General features: G+C 41.1%; 1 protein-coding gene across 1 annotated transcript; it reads left to right on the forward strand.

Moving 5' to 3' along the window:
- The first annotated feature begins 3,260 nt into the window (after nt 1-3,260).
- On the forward strand, nt 3,261-25,034 carry alp3 (alkaline phosphatase 3). The gene is made up of 10 exons (XM_006637858.3): nt 3,261-3,339; nt 3,924-4,039; nt 8,349-8,523; nt 10,075-10,247; nt 12,680-12,820; nt 13,467-13,536; nt 14,953-15,087; nt 16,686-16,877; nt 21,910-22,026; nt 24,414-25,034. The coding sequence occupies exons 2-10, from the start codon at nt 3,926-3,928 to the stop codon at nt 24,707-24,709; spliced, it is 1,413 nt and encodes a 470-aa protein (XP_006637921.2). The 5' UTR covers nt 3,261-3,339; nt 3,924-3,925; the 3' UTR covers nt 24,710-25,034.
- Nucleotides 25,035-26,200: the final 1,166 nt, after the last annotated feature.

The raw sequence follows: 26,200 nt of genomic DNA on the forward strand, positions 1-26,200 counted from the left end.
ACAGGGACACTATACTGTACAAAATGGTGCTGTCCTTTGAGATATAAAACAAAGGTCCTGTTGCTCCATAATCATTAAAAATCCCAGGGTGTTCCTCAAAAAGAGTGGGGGTGTTGCCCTGGTGTCTTGGCCAAATTTCCCATGATTTCCCATTAAATTACCATATTATGATTTGCCTATCATAATAATCCCCATCGATGAATTAGCTTTTTCACTCTATTCTCCTCCCAGCTGATGGCTGGTGCGTGGTGAGCAGACAGGTGCATTATGACTGCTGTCACATCTTCCAGGTAGGGCTGCACATTTCAAGATCTGAAAGACCATGTGGAGACACATCGCAATGTTAAATGTGCTTCTGCAGTTTTCCCCTTGCACTTATGATTTGCTTCATTCAGCGCCCTTACCCCTGTGTCACTGCGCCAGAACGTGCCGAGAAGCTGCTTGGTAATTAACGCCAATGAATAAAGATTAACCGTTGCCATCAGACACCTGACAGCTGCGTTTGCTTTCATTTCTTTTTTCATTCGGGTTGAATTGAACAGGCTGTGCAAACTCAGGAGAACATAGCCCTCTGATCTCCTGGGCAGACTAATTAAAAATATTAATTATGATGATAATATTAAGCCATTCATCCAATGTTGGTTTAACAAGGCTGGGGTGTGACTAGCAGAGTTCTGTTTGGCGTTCTTTGATATCTCTATTTACAGCCTGTATGTACTGTAGCATCATCCCATGCAGCCCTTTCACACAGACCACAGCTGCTGGTGTTTTTCCTGGGAGGAATCAGGTCACGATCTGCATGGCTGGGAGAAGGGCCAGAAGCGGCAGTGTGGGATGACACTCTGTTACTGAACTCCATGAATGACAAGTGTGGTACCTGCACTGAGGACTTTTTCGCAGCTCTCCAGCCCTCAGAACGTTTCCTCTGTCTAGACAGCAAGGCCTGCCAACGTGTGAGATACACGTTGCCATCCAGGTTCTGTAACAGGCTCAGTGCCACTCTCCTCTTCTAATCTCCTCCTCAGCGACTGATTGGTTTCACTTCCTGTTGTCCACGGCATGGTGCTAATGTGACATCAGTGTGCAGCTCTTGGCCTTCACTGGAATTTGATCACAGCTGCTCAAAGGCACCCTGATTTCAGAGCCACATACTGTAGCATTGTTTCCCTGAAAGCAGAAAATTCCCCTACACCAAAAGGCCTGACCTCCTGCCTCAGAAAAATTCAGCTTTAAGTGGGTTCCTAGGGGGTGACGTCATCATCTGCAGAAGGCTCATTGCTATTTAACTGCAGACCTCAGACATGGCAAAAAGACTTATTTTATCTCTGACTACATTTTGACACCTCCTCAAGATTGTATGTTTGATCATTGATTTGTGGTCACCTGGGGTTGTTAATTAGCTGATGGAGAGGAAGGAGAATATAGGTGCATGTCTGGTTTTCAGTGGCTGGAAAAAGCAGCCTCAATTTAATTGGGTTTAGAGTTTGAGTTTGGAGGTAAGTGTCTCCAATTGATTTGCACTTGAGCATTTTGTGTATCTTGGTGATTTTTTAATAATTATTCAGAATTATCTTTTTGTAGTCACTGTCTCTAACGCACACAGATACCAGCTGCTCTAGCTTTTAGTTTTTGTTTCAACACAGGCTCAGCATTTCAGCTACGCGATTCATGTTTTCAACTTCAGCCTTCTGATTTCTGTTCTTCGTTCAAGTTATTCATTATTGATCAATGATTGCATTAATTAGTTTTGGTTTATATCAAGGAGTCGTGCTGTATTAGCAAAAAGCAGCACAGTTAATAATTTAGAAAGGAAATTTGCATCCCTTATCTTAACTGTCTGCATAGGCTGACTGAGAAGATTATGCTTATGTAACATGTAATCTAATATTAACAAGAAACATCTTCTGTGAAAAATAGTGCAACTGTCCAGTTACTCCCACAACACTTATGTGCTTCTGCTGAATCCCAGTCTTCTGCCTGAGCATCTGTGTCAAGTCCAGCAGGATGTAAAGACCAAGCCGACGAGAATTTGTGTGTGTTTTGTAGCTTGGCTGTGCATCGTCGTACTGCAGTGCCTCTGTGCCCGGCTCTGTATTAATTTGCCCCAAGTATTGCGTCAGTGTGGAAAAGTTCCTGCTATTGTTCTTGGTTTGAAAAGTGTGTTACGGAACAGTCCGATAAAGAGTTAGTGCAGTGGAAAGTCCAGGTGAAAGTGTTCTGACAGAGCTTTGCCTCCTCCTGCCTGTTGCTATCTGCTGTATTGTACACTGTGTTTATGGCTCCATGATTGTGCCCTGATAAATAGCCTAGGTGATAATATCAAAGAGGTATATATGTACTCTCCAACCAGGAAGCCAGTGGGACTGTCCTCACTGAGAGCATGGAGTCCTACAGCTTCTGTGCCCTGTGCCTATGTCTGCTGAGTGGCCTGTCTGCAACAGAGGCTGCTGCTCCAGGTAGGCAATTCAGCACCCGCCTCGCACCTGCACAGCACACCAACCTTCTATTCTAGGCTGATGAAGGCTGTTCATATTTAATCATCTTCAATATGGCGTTTAAAGGACACTTCTGTAAAAGAGTTGATTATCTGGGAAAAGGAAAGCAAACATTTTACAATACAGAACTTGTAATTTGTTTGTTTGTTGCTCTTCCAAAGAGTGTGGGTATTTTTCACTGTGTGGTAGTGAAGTGCCTGTCCCCTGGAGAGCATCAGCCCAGCATAGAATGTCTTTAAACCATCAATGCTGATAAACTAAGGACACTACTGTTTAAGACAATTCATCATGTAAATTGTTTGAAAATAGAACACAAGCTCATTGAGACATACTGTTTTACAATTGGTCTTAATATTCATTTAGCTGATTTATCCAAAGCAACTTACATTGTTAGCCACTTCCACATTTGGGTGTTTTACTGGATCAATTTGAATGAAGTGCCTTGTTTTAGGGTACAGCAGCAGTTTTCTGCCCAAGAGTTGATCCCACAACTTTCTAGTTATGTCTCCAGAACCACAGCTACATCTCCACACTGCACTGCTGCCTGCCAATCTTCAAACTCCTATTTAATTCTAAGACAGCTATGATAGGGTTAAAATATTATGGTAAATTTCCAAGGTATACTTGGAGTGATCTAGCATGTGTTTTGGTCAGTTAGTGAGAGAGATACTGTATTGCTCAGTCCAGTTGTGTGTTTCTTCATATCTTTGGCAATCATGGTGCACAGCTGATGAGGAAGATCCTGCCTTCTGGAGACGTCAGGCTCAGGAGTCACTCCAAGCTGCCCTCAGCCTTCATCACAACACCAATGTGGCCAAAAACATCCTTCTCTTCCTTGGAGATGGTGAGTGGCCTTCACAGAGAGACTTCCACATGCTTCCTGAGGAAAACAACATTCCAAATCTCCTTCTCTTCAGGAGCACTCACAGGCAAATCTGCAATGTAATTTTGGAAAATTGGATTACATTCTGACAGTGCAGTAAACACAGCATGGATCAAAGAAATTGTGAAAGTTGTCCTGTTCTGATATTATTGTGTTACTAATTGGGAGTGTCAGAAATAAGGAAATACTGTAGACGTTGCAAAACAAATTATGTTGCATATTGCAATTGCTTTAGTCAGACTGCCCAGGGGGATTTAAAAAAACAACAATAAAACATTTCAATCCAATCTAAAACTAATCTCGTGTCAAATTAACACTGCTGTGCAGTGGTCAGTTTCCTATCTTAATGGATTATCTTTGGCATAGCTCTCAGCTGATTTACTGAGTTTCTAAGTGTGTTATTTTAGTAATCCTATAATTTATCTAATTTTAAACATTATTCAGGAGTTGGAATGTTAGGAGGTCCTACAGAACATTTTAAGAAACGCCCTTCACACCATGCTTTAGGTCTTGTTGCTCACTGTGTCCCTCTGCTGTGCCAACAGGAATGGGCATCACCACCCTAACAGCAGCCCGGATTCTGAAGGGACAGCTGGAGAACAGGAGTGGGGAAGAGACAGTGATGACCATGGACACTTTCCCATATGTGGGTCTGGCCAAGGTGAGGAGCTCCTAAGCACTCAGCCCACATTGCATACCTGTCTAGACAAACTTAATATCCAAGACAACTTCCTGATAAGCATTCCTATAAAGAGTGCATATAAGGCAATGTGTACTAACACTGTCTACAGGATACATTGACAGGATTGCCGATCAAACACAACTGTTTTTAACATTATCTGAAAACTCATCTGCCACAGCCAGCCTCTGCAGGGTTAATTCATGATATTGATGCATGAATATCTCTGACAAAAGCTTCAGGGAAGCTATTATGTTTATCTTTATTACTTCTATATTTATGGTCTTATAAATTTATGGCATTTGCATAACCACAGAGCCTGGTTTTGGAAACGCGGGTCTTATGCACAGTTGAGGTCTCCAACAATGATAGTTTCCTGTTTATTAAACTTAGTAGATATTGTATGATTGTTTGACAATCAGCTTTCTTTTACATAAGGCTAATTCATCTGTAGTACTACAGTAATCTGAATGCACTGCCAACATTTGTTTCTACACAGGTGAAGAAGGGCTTTTTTCTGCAATATCCTGTAACACATGTTTTTGATCATTGAAACATTGTGTACAACACAGGCATACTTTATTTTCCTTTCAGACTTTTGTTTGATACTAGTTCTACTGTTTATTGATTTTTGGAATGTAATCCTTAACTTACAACACTTTGCTTTTAAAGAGTGATTCTGCCCAGACTGTATACAGTCTATAGAAATGTAGGCATTAAAAGAGGGGCATTAAAAATGCAACAATTTTTTGCTTGAGCCAGCCCTGATGAAATTTTACTAAAATAAATTACATTCTTGCAAATTTCCCATGGCTGTAGCCTATATTTTGCTTAGTTTAACCAGACTTTATATCATGTTTTACCCAGGTATACTCTGCTTTACCATCATTTATATCATCATGTTTTACTGCGTTTAGTTTCTTGTGACACACATGCATCTCTGGGCACTTTTGTAAGGAAAGGAGTATGCAAAACATAAGAACATGTACAAAGGACGGGAGGCCATTTGGCCTGTCTTCCCCACTGGCTAGTTTAGTAGCTAAGTGAATCTAATATTTTATACAGCTGTTTTGCTGAACGGAACCAGAGGACAAGTCTTATGAATCCCAATTTCTGTTTGCTCCTTGTATGTCTTGTGCAAATAAACTAACATTCCTGTGGAGCAAAACTGGCATTGACGTAACAGTTATGTGTAAGGAAATTTCAGAGTCATTGAAGACATGACTTTTCCAGTGGAAAGAAAGACAACAGTCTCTGTATGGTGTGACCTCAGGTTGTCATAATGGATGTTCTTGGGTTAAATGTGATACCAAGTGGTTGAACATCCACCACCCCAATGATTAGTTTGGAAAGGTCAACAGCTTGTCTTCCACCAGGTCAAAGCCACAGTCATCCACACATTATCCACTACAACAGTCTTTTTGTTGCCACTTCAAGAGCTGCCTGAGTCCTCAAAAGATGGTAGTTTTGTCATTCAGCAAGGACATACAAATGATTTTCGTACAGGCTGCATTCTGCGATCATTCTGTTCATTTGTCCTTGCTTCTTGATATTGTGCTGGTGCCGCTGCTATTGACAAATAGTTCTGGTAATGGTCCTGTCGGTGGTGGGGTTGGTATTTCTTGAGCAAAGTCCATCCTAGGAAAAAACAATTGGAAAAAAAAAACATTGCCAATAGCACAAAGATGCAATTAGGTCTTGTTATTTATTTTTTACAGCATATTGAGGAAGTGTCTGCTGGTCTTCTGGTTTTAAATATAAAGCACTGCATTTTCATTGCACATGTGCATATTGGGAAAAAAATATTTTATAAATAAAAAAAAATGTTTTATAATATGCGTTAATGAGACACAAGAAAAAAACAAACAATCCAGAGTTCTGTGACATATTACTGCAGAGGAGTCGATATCTGTGTATTGTATGAAGTCACACAAGTCCAGAGACAGACAAGAAAATTATGAGAATGTGTGAGAAGTTGTTTTCCCTGCCTGGCATTGATTCCTCTTGATTTCTGCTGACTGATGTAATTGTTACTGGGAGAACACCATGTGAATTCTGGGAGCTAATCAAGAGTAATAAACCACAAGAGCAGAACAGAGCCACAGGGACAGTAAAAGCAAACTAATCACATGACCACCAAAGATCCACACTCCCACATCAGCTTTAACCTGTATTTCTTCACTTTTACAACATCCTCACCTTCATGTGTATGGTGGAATTCAGATACCACACCCTCTAGTCTGTGGATATCAATATACCATGGGTATCTGAAGGTTAATAAGAATCTAAACAGACTTTGAATTTGTATTATGTCAGAGTTAACTGTCATGCAGGGCTCCTTTGCCCATATTAGAGATCATCAGTGCAGCACAGATAATCATGACTACGAACCAGGCATACACTGTATATGGGTACACCTTTCAGAGTCATGGTGTCTTTTAAGACCAGGTTTAAAAAAAAATTAAAGTTTTTTTTAGAGTAGAAAAGTATTGATTGTTATAAACTTATCCAATTTGGCATCTCCAATTATCTTTTGTAGTTCACCCCCGATTTGTGCCTTCTCTTGGGGAATTGTAGTAACAGTCTGCTAGTGACTTGGCCCGAGCCTGAAACTGTGGTGTCTGAATCATAGTGTTACACTGCATTTTGGCAAACACCTCTACTGGCTGAGCAACTTGGGAGTCCACAGCGGTTGAAATGATTTATGGAAATGTGAATATTAATATTGACTGTGTGCTCTTTAAAGACACTAAAACTCTGAAAAGTGTTCCTCGTAAGATATCTGATTTCACAACAAAACATTCTGTGTTATTTACAGCAGAGAATCAGGTATTGATGTTGCACTCCATTCATGAATTTATAGCAGAGGCAGTGATGGTCCTTAAGCTGAGCTGTTTCTTTTGCTGTACAATCAGACACTTTATTTCAAGGTGGAGTTAGAGAGCGATCGTGAAGGGTTAGTGGAGTCTGTAAATAGAACAGCAGATCAAACATAAGGCTAGCAGAGTACTTCATAATATCCCTTGTTCAGCAGCATCGCTGATGTTCTGAGCATATCTAAAAGGGTCTTTATCCTCCACTCACTCTCCAGTCTCCCCAGAGTGCCCTCCACGCAGGAGATGAAAGACAGCTAATGGAGACTGTGGGAAGATGTTGCAGTGACAACAGGGCGTTTTTTTTTCTTACTCAGGAATGGCAAGGAGCCATCACAAAATGTCAGGGGTTGAATAAATGAACGTACTTGTGGTGCCACTAACAAATGTTCATCGCAAACACTTCATCTGTGTTGTTTTCTTTAAGGTCAGCCTTTACACAGATAAAATGATCTGCATGATAATAAAACATATTCAGTTCAAATTTTTTTGTTGGACTTGTAGGACATACATAGCCTAGGGGATAATCTATGGAATTAACAGCATCTGCAGAGACAGCAAAATAGGTCTCTCAGATATACTGTACATCTCATCTGAAAGACAGAACATAAAAAAATGCCACAAGTTTTAAAGTGTGAAATAGGGCGTTAGTGCCAATACTAATGCCTAAACTGGGAATAGACTGATTATGAACCCTTGACCATAACCACTGGACCACCTAATCTTCTGTACAGCCCGAATTAACAGGGTGAAACACTTACGTAAACAGTGGTATGTACCTACGTAAAGACATAAGTGCACAGCAATGTAATTATTAAGGAGGATTTTATCCATCCATCCTTTTTTTAACCACTTCATCCAATACAGGGTCACAGGGGAGCCGGGGCCTCTCTTGGCAAGCAATGGAAGCAAGGCAGGGTACACCCTGGGCAGGACACCCGTCTGTTGCAGGACTGACACACAAAAATAGAAACACACATTCACACCAGTTTTCCCAAAAGCCAATTAACCCACCAGTATGTCTTTGGATTGTGGGAACACACCAGAGTACACAGAGGAATCAGAAACATGGGGTAAACACTGATGGCAAAGCTAACCACTGTCCTACCCTTGCTTTTATTCTAATTTAATCTTCAATTGAAGCAATATAAACCCATGCTATATATACATTTATCCATCATTTGTTTAGATTCCTAATTTATTAAAACAGCTCCCTACTTGCATATTTAGTCAAAGCAGTGGAAAATTGTGCTAACAGGCACATTATCTATTCTAATTAAAAGAAGATGCTAAATTAAGGAGAAGTTTGCTCATGTACACAGACATACCTCTCAAAGCGTCTCCTCACTATGAATTTCTCAATTGCCGATTTTGGCTGCAACAGCTAACGTAAATGAAGTCCTCTAACGTTCTCGCAGACCTACAGCGTGGACTTCCAGATCCCAGACAGCGCCAGCACGGCCACAGCCTACCTGTGCGGGGTGAAGTCTAACCTGAACACTGTGGGACTGAGCGGTGCTGGCCGCAATGGGGTGTGTCGTTCACAGAAGGGAAATGAGGTCACCTCCATCCTCAGATGGGCCAAAGATGCAGGTACTGAGAACCAAGCCACCATCCCTGCCATCCCACAATCTCATCCTGCTCCAGCTTTCAGAGAAGATCTGCAGGACTCTAGAGGTCCTGTCACAATAGAATGAGAAGCTAAGGCACACATACTTAAGGAATGTTGGACTTGAGCGTTGTGCAGGATCTGATGCAGATGCTTGTTTGATGAAGATGCTTCTTCCGGTTTTGTGGAAAAACTGAACAATCTCACCACGTGTTTTCATATGAGGGCTTATTATTAAGAAAGCTACTTCTGTAAATCATTTTGCAGTGTATATGAAGTTGTACCTTAACATTCCCAACTGCTTAGATTCTAAATGAATAGTTCAATGAAGATACAACCAGAGTTCCTGAGTTTTGCTAAAGTCTGAGTCCTTGTGTAGACCTTTTTTGTGTTTTGCATTCTTCTCCTAAGCTTGTTACTTAATGGAAATATAACATACAGAAAATAAGTAATGTATTAGTTCATTTTCCTAACCCACACCATTACATAAGGCCACAAAACAATCAACAATGTGTAAACACTAAAAAGCTCAAAAATACATGTGGTGAGGTTGTATGGACAGAGATTTAGCATATTAATATATTGTAACAATTGTACCTAATACATCAAGGATAACAGAACAAGATAAAGAAATGACTGCTTTAGTGTTATGAATTGTGGACTTTGAGCTTTGTATTTTAAAGGTGAAATGAAAGTGATGAAATAGAAGGGCATTAAATCACAGGGCTCAATCATTGGAGCAGTCTGAACAGATGGGCCGTAAGGTTGCACTGGAAGGTGGCCAAAGATGGTGCAGTTTCTAGATATCTTGTCTTTCTGCAATGGGAAGACAGAAAGGGACAACACAGTGACCAGCAGGAGCAATACTTTCCTGTACATTTACAGCATGGCTTGAAATTCAGCCACATCAAGAGAAAGAGGGATAAGATCATCTTTACAACCATCCATTATTATGAAGAATCTTCATACAACAAGATATCATCAGCCCCCATGGTCTATATCACATTTCAGTCATTGCAGACTTCTTAGTTCTTAAACTATCTTAGTCCAGTAGTTAGTTTCTTGAATTTATGTAGCATCTGCTAAGCATGTGACACAAACAGGTTTTTTTGTGTTACAGAAAATTCCACAGAGACAGTGCAGCAAGGCTGTTTGAAGCTTTATGGATTAGGAGTAAAATCCTAAAAGCTGTTCTTTATTTTACTGGAAAACAGTGGAGTGGCTTGAGTACAGGAGTAAAATGAATAACTGTGATATTAGTTTTTTACTTCTAACCCCTAATGCTTTTTCTAAGAAAAGCAAAATTCAGCAGTTCAGTCAAACAGATTTGGGTGGGGTAAGATTTACTACTCCAAAGGGTAAAGATGGGGTGAAACGGAGGAGGTTTCAAAGACGTACATTGTGAAAGCAAGCAGTGTGATATTGATACATAGGTATAGTAGGTAGAGGTCTGGACTCCTCCCAAACTTCTGTTTTAAAACTCCACGTCATGTTTCTGTCTGTTCTGTCAAAACCCTCTGTTTCTCCCCCGGCAGGCAAGTCTGTAGGGATCGTGACAACGACGCGGGTTCAACATGCCACCCCAGCTGCGGCCTATGCGCATAGTGCCAGCCGCAAGTGGTACGCAGACTCAGACATGCCAGCCAGTGCCAAGGAAGGGGGCTGCAGGGATATTGCCCACCAGCTGATCAACAACATTGACATTGATGTGAGTGTTTATGTACATCATCCCCTAGGACTACATATGAATTGAGTGGTCTCCTTTGCAAAGGGTCAGACCTGAGGTCTTATTCCAGAAAGAGTTAGCTGCCAGGCTTCTTGTTTTTAGAGACAGGATACCCTAAGAGGATGGCACAGTGGTGCAGTGGTTAGCATTGCTGGCTCACATTGCAGGGGCCCTGGAGTCAGTGCTGGACCTGAGGTGCTGCCTGTGTGGAGTTTGCACTTTGTGTTCTCCCTGTGTTCACATGGATTTCCTCTCGGTGTTCTGGATTCCTCCCACAGTCCAAAGACATTCTGACAGATTAATTGGCTTCTGGGAAAATTACCCCGAGTGTGAGTGTGAGTGTGAGTGTGAGTGTGAGTGTGAGTGTGAGTGTCTAGGTGTCTTGTGATGGACTGTTTACAGGTCCAAATGACAAGCCTGTCTCAACATTTCCTCTTAGACCTATGTTAAGTGTTTTCTTCTACACCACCACCTGTTGGTATGATGATGACCTGAAGTGATTCCTGTTATATTTATTTTTATGGATAAAACAATTACTCATACGGAGAAAAAAATGTGCAATCATTGCATAAATGCCTTTCTCTCTTTTGGAGAAAATAATAAACATGAACTTCAACTAAAGGGAGGATGGGATTTCAAATAATAAGTGTTTACTGGTTGGTCTAGATTTTTATTTTAGAAAACCTATTTAGATTAGCTATTTTTAAATAAATCACTACTTCTAATTAGCAGTCGTAAGTTGTTTTTTTTACTTTAGAGGTTGCTTATGTATAAAAATCTGAGGGCCTTTTCACTTGATACCAGGCAACTTAACTGGGACAGATGCCAAAAATTGTGGTTCTGTTTCAACCAAGATGGTGTCTTGACCTACATATTCAAAAAAAACCTTTTGTCAACTTTTTCTTATGAACCATTGCATGAATTAAATAAATATGGAAACTTCACCTTAAATTCAAAGTAATAATATAATAATAATTTTCAATAAAGTTAGATTGCATTTGGGCTATGACCTCATCATAAATTATATAAAGATTTCTTGCAAGGATGTTCAAAAGTAGTATGGCATAGTGGCACAAAGATTAGCATTGCGGCCTTGCAGCACTGGGGACCTGGGGTCAATTTCAGACCTGGGGTGCTATCTGTGTGGAGTTTGTGTGTTCACCCAGTGTACATGTGGAATTCCTGTGTGTGCTCTGATTTCCTCCCACAGTCGGAAGCCTAGTAAGCTAATTAGCTTCTGGGAAAACTGTGTTCATATCTGTGTCTTCCTTGCAATGGACTGGAACCCCTTCTGGGGTGTACCCTGCCATGTGTCCATTGCTTGCTGGGATAGGTTCCAGCTCCCCCTTGACCCTGAAGTGCAAGAGGGAGTTAGAAAATGGATGGATGTTCAACAGTGATGTGCAGTTTAGATGACATAGCAAATGGCATACAGAGAACTGGCAGTGGTGCTTTGACTGAACCATAGGGAATTTTCTTTCATTTAATCTGGAAATAGACTACTGATGTTAGTATTGAAGTGCACATTTACTCTACTCATCCCACAGCTGCATGATTGGGTACAGATTCATTGACACTGTGTGTCGTTGACATAGAAAATCTTCAGTGGTCCTTGCCATACAGGGAATTTGTAACATCATTTTGGAATATCCAGGGCTCACATTGCCATTACTGTGAAAAAAATTCCTTAAAGGTACCTCTACAAAAGCTTTTGTGGTTTCTGTCTCTGCTATTGTCACATTTGACATAGATCTGGGACATCACACTTCACCAGGATCCAAGAGGTTGTTAAACAAGTTGATGCGTAGCTCCATTAGCGCTACCAGACAGTACTAAATCATGATGCTATCTATTTTTGAAATCTTGATGTCTAATTTAAATGTCAGCTTTTGTATGTAGGTTTTTCCTCCTGTCAGCTGGTTGCACACATTAGTCCATCAATGGTGGTTGACTGAAAACCCTGCTCGTTCCATTTCACACAATTCCTGCCATCCCCTGTCACAGGGAGTGTTTCCACTCTAATTTCTGAACCATGGCCTTGTAGCATTTTGAATAAACCTGGCAAACCAATGATCATTTTAAATTGTGCACCTACAGTAACTCCCAAGAACGCATTTCCTTCCACACACGTTCTGTGACATTTTCAGTCATTTTATACTTAATTAATGAAGAGTGAAAAAGTGTCTGACAGATCTAACATTTCCCGCAGGCTTATTGCTAGGAGAGAGAGGTCAAGTGTTTCAAAACACCACACTTGCTTTCCAGCACTGTTGGTATATAGTTTACAAAAGGCTGCATCTTGTTAAAGGGTAAATAATTAAAAGCAGTACGGCGGCGGAAGGGATATTTGCAGTGCCTGGGCTGGGCGTCCACCTGTGGTCAGTGCTGTTCCTTATGTTGTTCTTGCACTGCAGGTGATCATCGGAGGAGGCCGGAAGTACATGACCCCCCGCGGCACCAAGGACCCCGAATATCCTTATGACCTGGCAGCAGCGGGGAGACGTGCAGATGGGCGGGACTTGATCGCTGAATGGCAGAAGAGCAAAGCTGGAAAAGTAAGAGGCAGGACGTATGAGAATCTCCCATCAACACAGCTCCTGTTATTTCACTTCCCCTTTGTCAAATTATCCTTTAATTCTGTTATATGTGAGCGGCTGAATACCGCAGTGGTTAGCATTGCTGCCTCAAAGCTTTGGGGGTTCCCTGGGTTCAATCCCTAGGGTGCTATCTGTGAGCAGTTTGTATGTTCTCCCTGTTTTGGTGTGTGTTTCCTCCAGGTGTTCTCATTTCCTCCCATAGTCCAAAGACATACTGGTAGGAATAGTTGGCTTCTGGGAAAATTGGCCCTGGCGTGAGTGAGTGTATCTGTGTTTATGTCTGGTGTGCCCTGTGATTGACCAGTGTCCTGTCCCACGTGTACCCTGCCTTGTGCTCATTGCTTGTAGGGATAGGCTCCAGGCCACTTGCAACCCAGTTTTGGAAGAAGCGGTTAGAAAATAGTTGGATGGTTGAATGGATGTATTACATGTTATGAATCTTAAAGTTGTTCACTGCTTTGAGAACTGGCTCTCATGCAGTACTTGACCACATTGGCTCCATCATGTCCTCAGATTGCAAGTAGCTTCCCAACCAAACATCAGCTGAAACAAGATGACATCTTGGTCAATGCTCTGACCTCTAAACTGGTGTCTGTTTGGACAGGTTGCTCACTATGTTTGGAACAAGAAAGACTTTGATGCTATTGACTCTAACACCACAGACTACCTGATGGGTAAGTCAGGACCCCCGTACTGAGTCTTCGCAATGAAGCCCCTCTGTCTTTGTTAATTCTTACTCAAACACGTCTAATAGATCTGAGAATTTCTCAGTTGTATGGAAGAGTAACCATTTTTTATACTTAATTTTAAGTAAATTTGCTCTGGATAGACATACTGTATAGAGCATAGAAAGCTAAATAAAATTTAGTGATAACACAGTTCATTAAATACACAAATATTGCTTATTAAACTGCATTTAGTTGACAGCAATTTCTCTTGTAAGACTATTGAACATGTCTTCTTCCAGAAAATAGTAGATGTTCCAGTTCATTAATTTAAAACATGTGGTGCCAGTGTTTGTGAGCAAATTGATATATTGCCAAATGTATTGGTACAATCTTCCTTATACCTGTAATGGTTGGTACCACAGGGCTTGCACTCCATAAAGGGCATGTGTGGTAGACTACTGGTATGTCATGCCAATCTGTACCTTCCACAGCCAATTCCTGCCAGTCTGGACCAGACCTCTGTTTTTCAGCATTGAACTGCACTCTTTACCACATTATATGTTTGTCCACCTTTAACTTTTATGGCTTTTTATGACTTTTATGGAAATTTTATGGCTTGCTAAACTTGACTTTGTACACAGTGTACACCTTGAGACATACCAGAGTGGGACCCAGACGAGGCAGGTTAGGAATTATAACTTGTCTTTGAAGTGAAAAGTGAAACAAATCCTATTTCTGTTCTAAAAAGCATTCCCCAGGAGTTCAGCAACTACCTTGGCCTATCTTCTGTGTGAAAGCCAGTTGCATGCAAAAGGGTTGGATGCACCTCACAGATTGAGCAAAGACAGATAACTCCTTAAATACATGACTGAACAAATTCTCAACTGATCAAGGCTCTACTGAGAGAAAATGCTGCTACAGCATGAATACAAAGATCTGTTATTTGACTTACGTACATTTTGAGGAAGAACTGGAAGACCAGAATTCACTGTCTGGTAAATGTGCTGTGGGAGGAAAGGACTGCAGCATTCAGTGATGACACTGGCAGGCCTGCACCCTATAAGATCAATGGTGAACTGCTGTCTTTTTGGGTTTTTTTGTCATTTATTCCAATTTTATTGGTGGGAGAGATGTATGTGTAAGGCAAGGCACACATATACTACAAAGGAATAAGTGAAGGTCAATTCCATACTGAAATGTTTAAAAAAAATAACATTTTGGATATTGAGCTGAAGAGGAAGGCCCGAAGAAGACTCAACAGCTGAAACATGTTTTTTCATGTTTCACTTTTTCAGTGTGCTCTTGACCTTTACTTGTTCCTTAGAAGCCTGCGCACACCAACACAATTCCCCCACTAAGTTCTTAGTGCATTGCCTGTAGTTCTGTGTCACTTATGCTTGTCTACACTCTTCATCCCTGCAGCTCTTTTTGAACCTGGGGACCTGAGGTTTGAGCTGGAGAGAGACCCTGTTAAGGACCCATCGGTCATCGAGACCACTGAGAAGGCTATCCAGATCCTGCAGAAAAACCCCAAGGGCTTCTTCCTGCTGGTGGAAGGTAATAGTCCATGTGGATCCCCACTGGCCGTGCTCGTCCCATTGAAAATGCAGGGGACTATCTTTAAATCATTCACATCATGCGTTTATGCAGAAATTAAAAACAGATGTTTTATACATGGTAGCTTGGTAGAAAATGCAAACTTTTCTGTTTGTTAGCTGTCAGGTTATCCCAACTGTGCAATCCAATGAAAGCAATTTCACTAATTAAAAGGCATTTGATGGATGATATGACCAACAAGTCTGAGAACGTGATTGTTTTGGAGATGTGAAGTTTGCTTTCTTCAGTCACTGGGTGCATCACTTTTTTTCAATTTCACCACAAGGCATCAATAAATCAAATTAAACACCTGATGCTGTTCTTGAATTTTAAATGTTAACCAGCATGGTTTCATTCTAACCACCTCCTACTAAACACCATCCCACTATGGGAGAGATCATAATGAGCAGCTCTGTTAGCTGTTATACTTTCATTCTCCATTTAGACACATCCCTACACATATGATCAGCTTATTAATACAGAGCATGCAGTGTTGTTTTGCTAGTTTAAATTTTTGCATACTTGCATACACCAATGTTGGAAACAATACCAGAGCAGTACAGTTCAATCATTTTGAAGTGCTGCTATATGACAGTTCATCCATTTTCTAACTGCTTTTTCAGGGTGGCAGGGGAGCCAGAACCTAGCCTATCGGCAAGCAACAGCCTGGGTGGGATGCAAGTACATTGCAGGGCAAACAAACAGACACAACCACAGACAGGCACACACTCACACCAGAGCGCCCGGAGGAAACCCATATAAACACAGGGAGACATAAAAACTCCATGCAGATAGCACAACAGGTTGGGAATTAAACCCAGGGTCCCCGCACTGCAAGGCAGCAATACTAAACCCTGTACTTCAGTGATGGTTAAGCTGAAGTAAGTTTTTCTTTGGCCACAGAGTTTCATTGTGGAGTTATTTTGATTGTGTCCCTCGTTTGGCCTTAACTTTAGCTGCTGTATACAGTGTATTGTTCACTGCGATTGCTTATTGGATGAACTGGATGATAGATGGAAACGGTTTTCCAATATGTCTGCATTTTTTCTGTGTTGTGCTTGGTCATAGGTATGCCTGTTTTGACCACTGAGCACCTCTTGCGAATTGTGATTGGCAAGTGAGATTGCTTTCAAGTAGGACATCACACTTGCTGTACGGTTTTTAATCATTTTTGCTGGAATAGCCACATGTCAAATTTCTCTAATCCCAGGCCTTGTGACCTAAGAGAGCCCAGATTTCTGATATCCACTACAGCTTCTAATTATTTTTAACTGTTACTATTCTTTTTACTGTATGTGTTTATTTTTTTGCAGTGGTAGTACGTGATGAAATTTCGTAACGTGCAATTATTTTGGACACAACATAAAATGGAATTTTTAATTCTTTAAGAAGCAGGGGACCTCCCAGAATCAGAAACCTAAATTGTCAATGAGAAACCTGCCCTGGCGCAGGGGACTGCTGGGCCAGTGAGTGTCATAGGGTGACACAAGTGTTGTGATTGGTGGGAGGTGTCTTCTTCACTCAACAAACATGTGCACTTTTCCTGTGTCCCTCCTCAGGTGGGCGTATTGACCAGGGGCACCATGCCAGCAGGGCGTCCATGGCACTGCATGAGGCTGTCGCACTGGACAGAGCAGTGGCACGGGCACTGGAGATAACCAATGAGAATGACACGCTGACCCTTGCCACTGCGGACCACTCCCATGCCTTCAGCTTCAATGGATATCCCTTCAGAGGGAATCCAATCCTTGGTAGGTCAATTCACTCTGGTCATACACGGGGAGTTCTTTAGCTAAGTGAGCTAGGCAGTCCAGTCGTCAAGGTAAATGGGTTTATCTGGTGCTCCGATGCAAGCACCAAACCCCATGCTTTTTCACTAACTCACTGTGCATCTTTCTTACCAGGATAGTGAAGCTCCTTCCTTTTAAATAGGATCAAACCTATCAGCCTACCTAATTAAGCCAACTAATTAAGGTTTTGAAATCCATTTTTTATTTGCTCCGGACATACAGTAAAACATTCACTCACAATAAAGACCATCATCCGTTCATCAGTTTCCAATAACCACTTAATCCAGTAGAGGGTAATGGTGAACGGGATCCTAATTCAGTAGACAGTGGGTGCAAGGCAGGATACACAGTAGATGAGATACCAGTCTGGAACAGGGCTCACACATACACTTCCACACAAGGCAATTTATAGAGACCAATCTAATCTACACAGCATGTTTTGGGGAATATGGGAGGACTGTGCAGACTCCACTTGGAGTGCAATTCAGGCCAGAATTGAACCCAGGTCCTAAGAGCTGCAAGGATATTCTGAACTTAAATGAAAAATAAACATTATGTTTTAAGACAAATAGGGGCGTGTCAGAGATTTACAGTACATGCTGTGCATCTGATTTAGGACCCTGGAACTGGAATTAGGAAACATTGCATACCATATTTCTCAGCTTTGTTTCTAATGAAAGTACAATCATTGTTATTCTCAATCCTCTCCTGCCTGAGAACATAAAAAAAATCATTGTGCATTTCCAACATCAAGTAGGAGAAACAACCTTCACTTTCAAGGGTGATCTTGTGGCAACAAACATAGTAAAGCAAGACAAGAACTGCATTTCCAGCAGATGATTGTGCATACTGCCCAACTGTGCAAGTATCAAACAAATGACAGGAGATGAGAACGGGATGAAGTCCAATTCTCTGGGGGAGCTACTGTATGTAGTGCAGAAAAGGTTTTTGAAAAGTCTTCCTGCTCGACTTCACAAGACATTCCTGAATTTGGCTTTTCTCTGCTGCATGTCTCTTGGCATTTCATTGTATATTTCTTTTCTGTGTGCAGCAGAGATACAGGCTGAACATGCCTCAAGGCCACACAAGTAATCAGGTGAATGAAAATCTCACAGCACCTAATTTGCAGCTCTAGGGAAAGACCCATCCCCATTCTTAATCACTTAGATCGAATTACTTTGCCCTTTATCTTCACAGTTGGAGCCAGGGGGTCTGACCAATTTGGGCATGCACAGCAGAATAAAAAATCTCCAGGTGTAAAGCCCATTCATTTTAAGAATAATGCACATCCTGAACATTGTGTAATGTCTGTCTGCATAAGCTATCTGTATGGTGTCTGGGGTAACTCGTGCTTTAAATCCCTTCTGCATTCGAGTGGATTTCACAATCCCACCAGACAGGCAATGGAAAACCTGCTGTTTCACCGGAATTTGCCTCAGTTACCTAATCACTAACATGTATCCCCAGAAGCTAGATTCAGATCACTTATGCTGAGCTCAGTAAGGGCTCCATGGGTACACATCCACCTGGTTAATGATTTATGATAAATCAAACAAGTAACATAAGAACATACAAAAGGTCCCAAATGTGAGGAGGCCATTCAGCCCAGCTACTGTATCTCATTTGGTTACACAGCATATCATAAGATAGATGAGATGTTATTTAAAAGGTTAAGTAAAATATACAGAAACATTATATCAGTTTTTTGACATTGTTGCTCAGTGTAAGCATACATTTCTTCAATGCACTCCTAATAACAGAAAGCTTCTGACTTCTTCTTTAACTACCCAGGGCTATGTCTGGACAATAGAGAGGACAGTTCAGCTATTCATATCCTTACTAATGATAAGCCTTCTGACTCAAACTGGTTTGTGAACCGTTTGGTTGCACAGTAGCGGAAAACTGTTTAACTTTCCCTGTCATTATCACACTACCACAAGAAAGTGACCAGAATGATGACAAATGACTACTTTGCCATTTGTCATACTTTGGGTGACATGTAATGAACTAGGAGCACTACTCTTTGTACCCCAGATCATGTGGTCCATAACCTTGCCAGGAATGGCCATGGTGTAGAATTTTAAAATGCTGGATGCTTCCAGCACACTGACACTTCATCTCAGTGCTGTGCTTATGTCTTATCATCACTAGTAATTAAGTGGATTCTGAACTTTTACTGTATGTCAGAATCAAAGGACTGCATCAGCTCTTCATGGCATGAATCTCTAGTGGCTATGGGCTGAGGTTTTTGAGAACTCATCCGACAGAAAGATTTGACAAACCAAAATGTCAGGAATGATTTAATAATAATAATAATAATAATAATAATTGCTTACACTTATATAGCGCTTTTCTGGACACTCCACTCAAAGCGCTTTACAGGTAATGGGGACTCCCCTCCACCACCACCAATGTGCAGCATCCACCTGGATGATGCGACGGTAGCCATAGTGCGCCAGAACGCTCACCACACACCAGCTATTAGTGGGGAGGAGAGCAGAGTATAGAAGCCAGTTCATAGATGGGGGTTATTAGGAGGCCATAATTGGTAAGGGCCAATGGAAAATTTGTCCAGGACGCCGGGGTTGCACCCCTAGTCTTTTTGAGAAATGCCCTCTCTCCACAGAGAGCCAGGACCTCGGTTTTACCTCTCATCCGAAGGATGGCGCCTGTTTATAGTATAGTGTCCCCCGTCGCTATACTGGGGCATTAGGACCCACATGGACCGCAGGGTGAGCACCCCCTGCTGGCCCCACTAACACCTCTTCCAACCGCAATCTTAGTTTTTCCCAGGAGGTCTCCCATCCAGGTAGATACCAGGCTCATACCTGCTTAGCTTCAGTGGGCTGCCAGTTGTGAGTTGCAGGGTGATATGGCTGCTGAGATTAAGTCAATCACATTTAAGTCACAGATAAGTCATTTAATCTCAAGATGTTTTGGGTCATTAAGAGCTGAGCTGGAATGAAAACCTTTAGCCATACCAGTCCTCAAGGACCAGGCTCTGAAAAATGCCAAAACTGGTCAGCTGAATAGAAACTATCACTTCACAACAGAGGATACTGTGTCCAACGGTCAACCAGGAATGGGGTTGTCTGCCATGCTTAAATGCTGTGGGATAATGAATAGCAACTTCCTATAACAAAGCAGCCATGAACTTATGTAATTCTTTTTGCAGTGCATCCTTCCTTGTATAAAACCCTAATAGCTAGTTGTTGCTCAAACCTTAAAAAGTGTCTGAAAACAACAGTATGTCATTAGTGCTCCAAAGATAGGACATGAAATCAGACATGTAATCTCAGCAGGTCTTTCAATGACACGTGTGATAGTCTCAGTCTATGCATGTTAGTTGCTAAGCTTTAAGAATGTATTTTAATATCACACATAAGAAGGAAGAGGGAGAGTTATTAAACTTGGATGCTTCAGGGCCAGTCCAACAGGGTTTATAGGACTCTTTGAGTCAGCAATCCTCACTCTTGTTCATGGAGAGCTAGGGGTTTACTTAATTACTGAGCCTTGACCTCTTTATGGCTTAATTAATTACCCTGCCCATAATAAAAACAAGGATTGGTAAGTCAGCACATGATAGAATTATCAGCCTTCTCTGTGGCTGCCAGGTCAGGCCCTGTATGACACACAAGGACCATGTGATATCAGATATCTGTTTGTCTGCTGCAGTTTGCACATCGTATTGAGTCACAGCTGTATTATCTCATAGACAAAAACAGTTCATTTTAAAATGGGCTGACTCTATAGCCTGTTTTTTTTTTCTGAGTTTGCGATCGCTTTCAAATATTCTCTTTGAGCTGCGACATTGAAGAGCTAATTAGAGCTCAACCGTCTACTTCTGTGGAGGTTTATTTTTAAGCTTTCAAACAGCCCTGACATTTATCTCTCTGCAATTACCACCAGAACAATTAGAGGAAAACCACCCTGTTCTATATTTATCTGCAGTGACTATTTACCTCATTAATGAGCTCATGATTAATTCAGATCTAAACAGGGATCACTTAATCATGTTATCCTGAATTATTAATTATTCTAAAAAAACACATTTTGCCTGAGAGTGATTTATGTCCAATAACCTACTGTATTTTATTTTAACACTCTAGTCTCGTGCTTGCTTCCAAAAGACTCTTTTTGGATTACAAAATGTTTCACTCCAAAGTCTTCTTAGCACTGTCTGTTGTGCTACTTACTTCAGACAATATGTCAACAGTACGAATAATGATATACTGTATACTGTAGATAGGACAAACAGGAACAAAGAGATTCATGTAGAACTATAGGGTAACAATTAATGGTTAGATAAATTGCCATTAATACAAGAAGTCAGTCCCTTCTTTTCATCTAACAGTTACCTGGAATAACTGAATTTACTGTATGCTGATTCCCTGTGTCATCTAAAGGGATGGTAGGTTCTGATGTGTTATCACTGGAGCACGTGGCCTCCTTCATGATCCCATTGAGAGTCTCAGACAAGATGAGCTGGGAAAGGGGTGAAGAGTACTGGAAAATTGGGGTGGATCACCATGCTTCATCCACCCTTTATCAGAAAGCCACTTTTTTCTTTTTCCCAAAAGTATAGGGTGCAAAGCAGGACTACAGCTTATTAACAACAAATCAGAGTCACCAATTAGCTTTGATAGCATGTCTTTGGGGGGCTGGGGGAAAGAAGGTAGCCCAGGACAGAATCGAACCCAAGAGTCCTGAGGTACCAGTTCACTTACTGGCACAAGAAAGGAGCCTGAGAAGGTCTGTTTTTTATAAAACAGTGCTTGGAAGATGTTGTAGTTGAACTTTCTTTAATACCAGCAGTGTTAAAAAGTGGGCCTGTGGTTTATCTGCTAGATATGATCTTTGATGAAGAGAAAGCCTACTAGTATGTTATCTGAAGATGTCTGATGTGTGTTTATGCGACTGTGTGTGAGAATATATACTGTATGTTTATAGACTTTCTTTATTGTTTGGATAACTCTGTATTTGTTCCCAATAGGAAAATCCCCACTATTTGGGAAGGATTCCTTACCCTTTACAACACTGATGTATGGGAATGGCCCAGGACATAAAATTGTGAACAACAAGCGGCCAGATATCAGAGGAGTAGACACAAGTAAGAGGAAATTCTAACTCATTTTTATATCTGTTAGAAAACTCATCAGATTCCCACTGCATAACAGGTTGGTCTGTTTCAGATTTCATAGGCTGCTGACTCTTACATAAGCCCTCTACTTGGATGGATATTTCAATATTATTTCTTTTGTTCATCAGATATATGTGGAGCTATTGGGGTTAAATTTACTGTCACAACATTGCTTTAATCAACACCAGCAGCTTGCAACTGGGAAAACCTGAATTTTGTTCAAACTGTTCTGCAATAGGAGTCTTACCTGCATGCTCATCCATCCATTTTCTAACTGCTTCTTTCAATTCAGGGTCATGGGGGTGCCAGAGCCTATCCTGGCAAACAATGGGCACAAGGCAGGATACACCCTGGATGGAACACCAGTCTATTGCAGGGCAAACACAGACACACTCACACCAGGACCAATTTTCCCAGAAGCCAGTTGACCTACCAGTATATTTTCGACTGTGGGAGTAAACTGGAGCACTCTCAGGAAACACAGACATATACAGGTAGAACATACAAACTCCATGCAGATAGTACCTCAGACCCAATGCTGTGAGGCGCTATGTGAACCATTGTGCCACCATGCCCACCGCTGCATACTCATTTTGTTAATAAACAAGACAGTACAAAATAACGATAAAATATTTTCATTAGCTTTCTTTAATCTGTTGAAGGGTTTTTTTTTCTCTAATATCACCATTCTAGACAAACAATCCCCCAGTTTCCATTTGCAGTCTGGTACTGTTTCTTCTCATGTTCCTGTGTCAGAGTGTTGCATGTTAAAGTATGATTTTGCAGCTACAAGCAAGCAAAATAAAGTATCTTCGTGGTAGAGAAGATTGCACACTGACACACATGCGCATTTACAGGGAATCAGTTCAGTTAAAGGTTTTTATTGGACTGTATCCCCGAACTTCAAAGATAAACAGAGGCTTTAGTCTGCACAATATTCTGCTTGTACACATTAAACAAACAATCTCTCCATTTCCAGGCAAACCATAAATTGTGTATGTTTAAGCTGACTGTGCTGAGAGTAAATGTAACTTTTGACTCATCACTACAATTTTATTTGCTGTATGCAGTGTCAAGATAGTGTCTTTATTAAAGATATACTGTAAGCTGGACCTACTGTATAGTAAATGGGAACGATTTCAACACATACACAGAGAGCAAGATAAATTAATGTTGCTTTGTTCTTGCAAGGCAATGTGACAGTAGAACAGTTTTCACAAATTGAAACTACAAATTCTGGAACCATTAATCTCCTCCTGCATTTATATCTGCTCATATTTCAAAGTTGCTTTACATCTGCTGTTGAGAATGCATCACCTGAGTATTTTGTGAATGGCTTAGTCAAATAGACATTGTATCTCAGCTAGAGTTAGCCACGTAGCATTCATGTATAAGAACATAAGAAGGTCACAAACGAGAAGCGACAGTTGTGCCTACTGTACCTGCCCATGTATCGGTATTTAGTAGCTAATTGATCCAAGGACCTCATCTAGCTGTTTCTTGAGAAACAAATCGGATATCAGTTTCAACAACATAGCTGAGAAGCTTGTTTCATATTACCACAACCCTGCGCATGAAGAAGTGCCTCCTGGTCTCACTTTTAAAAGTACTTCCATGTAGTTTCCTCTTGTATCCTGAGGTGTGTGTTTCACTGTTCATTCCAAATAAATCCACTGGGTATACTTTGTCAATGCCTTTAAGAAATTATGAATGCCCTTATAATCTTTCCTGTTCGATACCGAAAAGGTTTAGTAGTTAGTTTAGCCTGTCACTGTAGGACAATCTTTTCAGCCCAGAAGTGATTCCAGAGTAGCAATATCTTTTTTTGTAGAAGGTGACCAAAACATACACAGTATTAAATCTTACTAGTGCTTTGTACAGTACTGACATTGTCTTGATTCAAATTCTACACTTTTAAGTATACTAACATTTTATTGCTAATCCACATTGCAAAAAAGATGGAAATAAACACCATAGTCAGAAGGAGCCTCTTCAAATTCAATAATTCTGATTTTGCATTTATAGTTTGTTTTAGCTACCCGATCATGATATTCAGCATTGTCTGACGATGGTTGCTCAGTTTTGAATTTTATTTAAATCTTTGAATTTCATTCTGTGCTTCTTCAGGGTTTGCTAAGCCTTCAATTTTGAAAGCTGCCTATAAAATCTTGCTTATTCAGGTCCTTTCATGGCCTTGATGCTGTTGTTTTGTAGTCAGTAAAGAAAATGCCAAGCACCAGTGGACTAGCTGTCACGGTCTCAACATGGGAGTTTCTTGTGATTCCATCTTTTACAAATGACAGCAGACTGAACCCATAGTGTTGGCTAACGGACGCTGTGTTTCCTCCGTCTTGCAGCCTCCAATGCTTACGTGCAGCAGTCAGCTGTGCCCATGGACACAGAGACGCATGGGGGGGAAGATGTGGCCGTGTTCGCCCGCGGCCCCATGGCCCATCTCTTCCATGGTGTCCAGGAGCAGAACTATATCCCTCATGCTCTGGCGTACGCGGCCTGCCTTGGAGAGAACCTGGGTCATTGTCTTTCCCCCTCCTCTACCACTGAGCAAGACGTGATGAACACCGCTCCTCGACTGCCTTCGCATCTCATCGCCCAGCTGACTGTGGGGATCCTGGCCACGACCCTTCTGCACTGACCAGGGCTTCCTCAGTCGTTAGATCCACAGAGCTAAAATCTTAGTCCTGTTGTGTTTCGACAAAGGTTGTAAAATGTTAATGCTAGACATTCTGTCTGTGTACTCATTCCAAATAGTTTTGAAATATTTGCAGCCCCAGTCCCTTCTCATTTTGAATGAGAACTGGGCATTGTTCTGGCCAGGGGAGATAGTAGAAGTCTGTCTCATGCTCCTCAAGGCAACCACATATTGTCTACCACTGAGAGATTCTATTCAATTCACCAGAGCATTCCAAGTAGTAAAGGTCAGTGAGTGTTAATGTATCTATAACTGATGATGAGCTTTCATTGTGATTTCTGTATTAAAGGTGCGGAAAACAGTTCTACTTGAATTTTACTTCTGTTTCTCATGACAGACATTTTAGTACTATTAATAAGAAAATATTTAAAAAAAAAAACAAAGAGCTGGAGTCTGTAATTGCAATTGTGCTGCTTTGCAAGGAAAACCAGGCTGCTGCTTGAAGTCGTGTTGGGTGACCATTAGGTGTTGCTCTTCTTGGACGTATACATATCAGTGTTGTACTGGGTGCTGTCCTCTGGTTGAGCCCCCCTGAAAGGACCTGACTACTTGGTACTTAAGGATCCCATGACAACGCATGCAACAGGAGTAATATTAGTCACAGTGTCCTGGTTAAATTCCACTTTGGTCTTGTCAAGTTGACCTGCCTGTATATCTTCATCATGATCTCTAGGATGTACAGCAGTCCATAGTGAGTGTGACAGCTCATGGTTCATTGTCTAGCTAATTCCTGTTGCCAGGTTCATCTTCTGACTGAGACAAGATTCACTGGACACCCTGATCACCAAACGGACAGAAGTGCATAACAAACAAACAGCGAGTGGACAGATCGATTGCTCTGGTACAGCATCTCTGACGTCAAAGAGGCAGGTCGTGCCAGATATTGTTGAGTTAGGGAGGAAGTGATAAAACTACCTTTGGAAAATTATCTGCAGTTTATTTTGGAATTAGGAAAACGATGGCATAAGAGATGCACTGTGGTTAAAGAAAATATATTTTATAAGTCTGCTGTTGTCTGACTTTATAAAGTTTTAAAATTAGCTTTCTTACTGTGATGAACCTCATAGCTCCCATGTTTTAAATTAGATTTTGTATTACCATTGTAACTTATTTCTGTGAATGATTGCATATGAGTTTAATTCATATGTATTTTGAAATCTTTATAACTCAGACACCGCTGATTTCTGATATTCAAGCGTTGATTAAATCATAATCAAAATGAATTTCAGTATTAACAGCTCATCCTGAAAGCTGCTAATGACAAAGGACTTTTTCTGGTTTTCTCGTCTTATGAAATTGCAACAGAAAGGTTGGATGTCTTATGTTGTTCCTAAAAATAGTTATCTACTGTACAAAACTAGTTCAGATTTATGTAGTTGTCCCTCTTATTTACTTTTTAATAATGTCTGCATCCCACCTTCCGCCATCGTAAAG

Source organism: Lepisosteus oculatus, chromosome 13 (assembly GCF_040954835.1).
Source record: "Lepisosteus oculatus isolate fLepOcu1 chromosome 13, fLepOcu1.hap2, whole genome shotgun sequence".
Taxonomy (NCBI): domain Eukaryota; kingdom Metazoa; phylum Chordata; class Actinopteri; order Semionotiformes; family Lepisosteidae; genus Lepisosteus; species Lepisosteus oculatus.

Excerpts from the sequence above, each read along its gene's own strand:
- alp3 (XM_006637858.3), top strand. The coding sequence starts at position 3,926 with ATGGGCATCACCACCCTAACAGCAGCCCGGATTCTGAAGGGACAGCTG. Across the intron at positions 8,524-10,074 it reads CAGATGGGCCAAAGATGCAG|GCAAGTCTGTAGGGATCGTG; the intron begins GTACTGAGAACC and ends CTCCCCCGGCAG. Across the intron at positions 13,537-14,952 it reads CACCACAGACTACCTGATGG|CTCTTTTTGAACCTGGGGAC; the intron begins GTAAGTCAGGAC and ends TCATCCCTGCAG.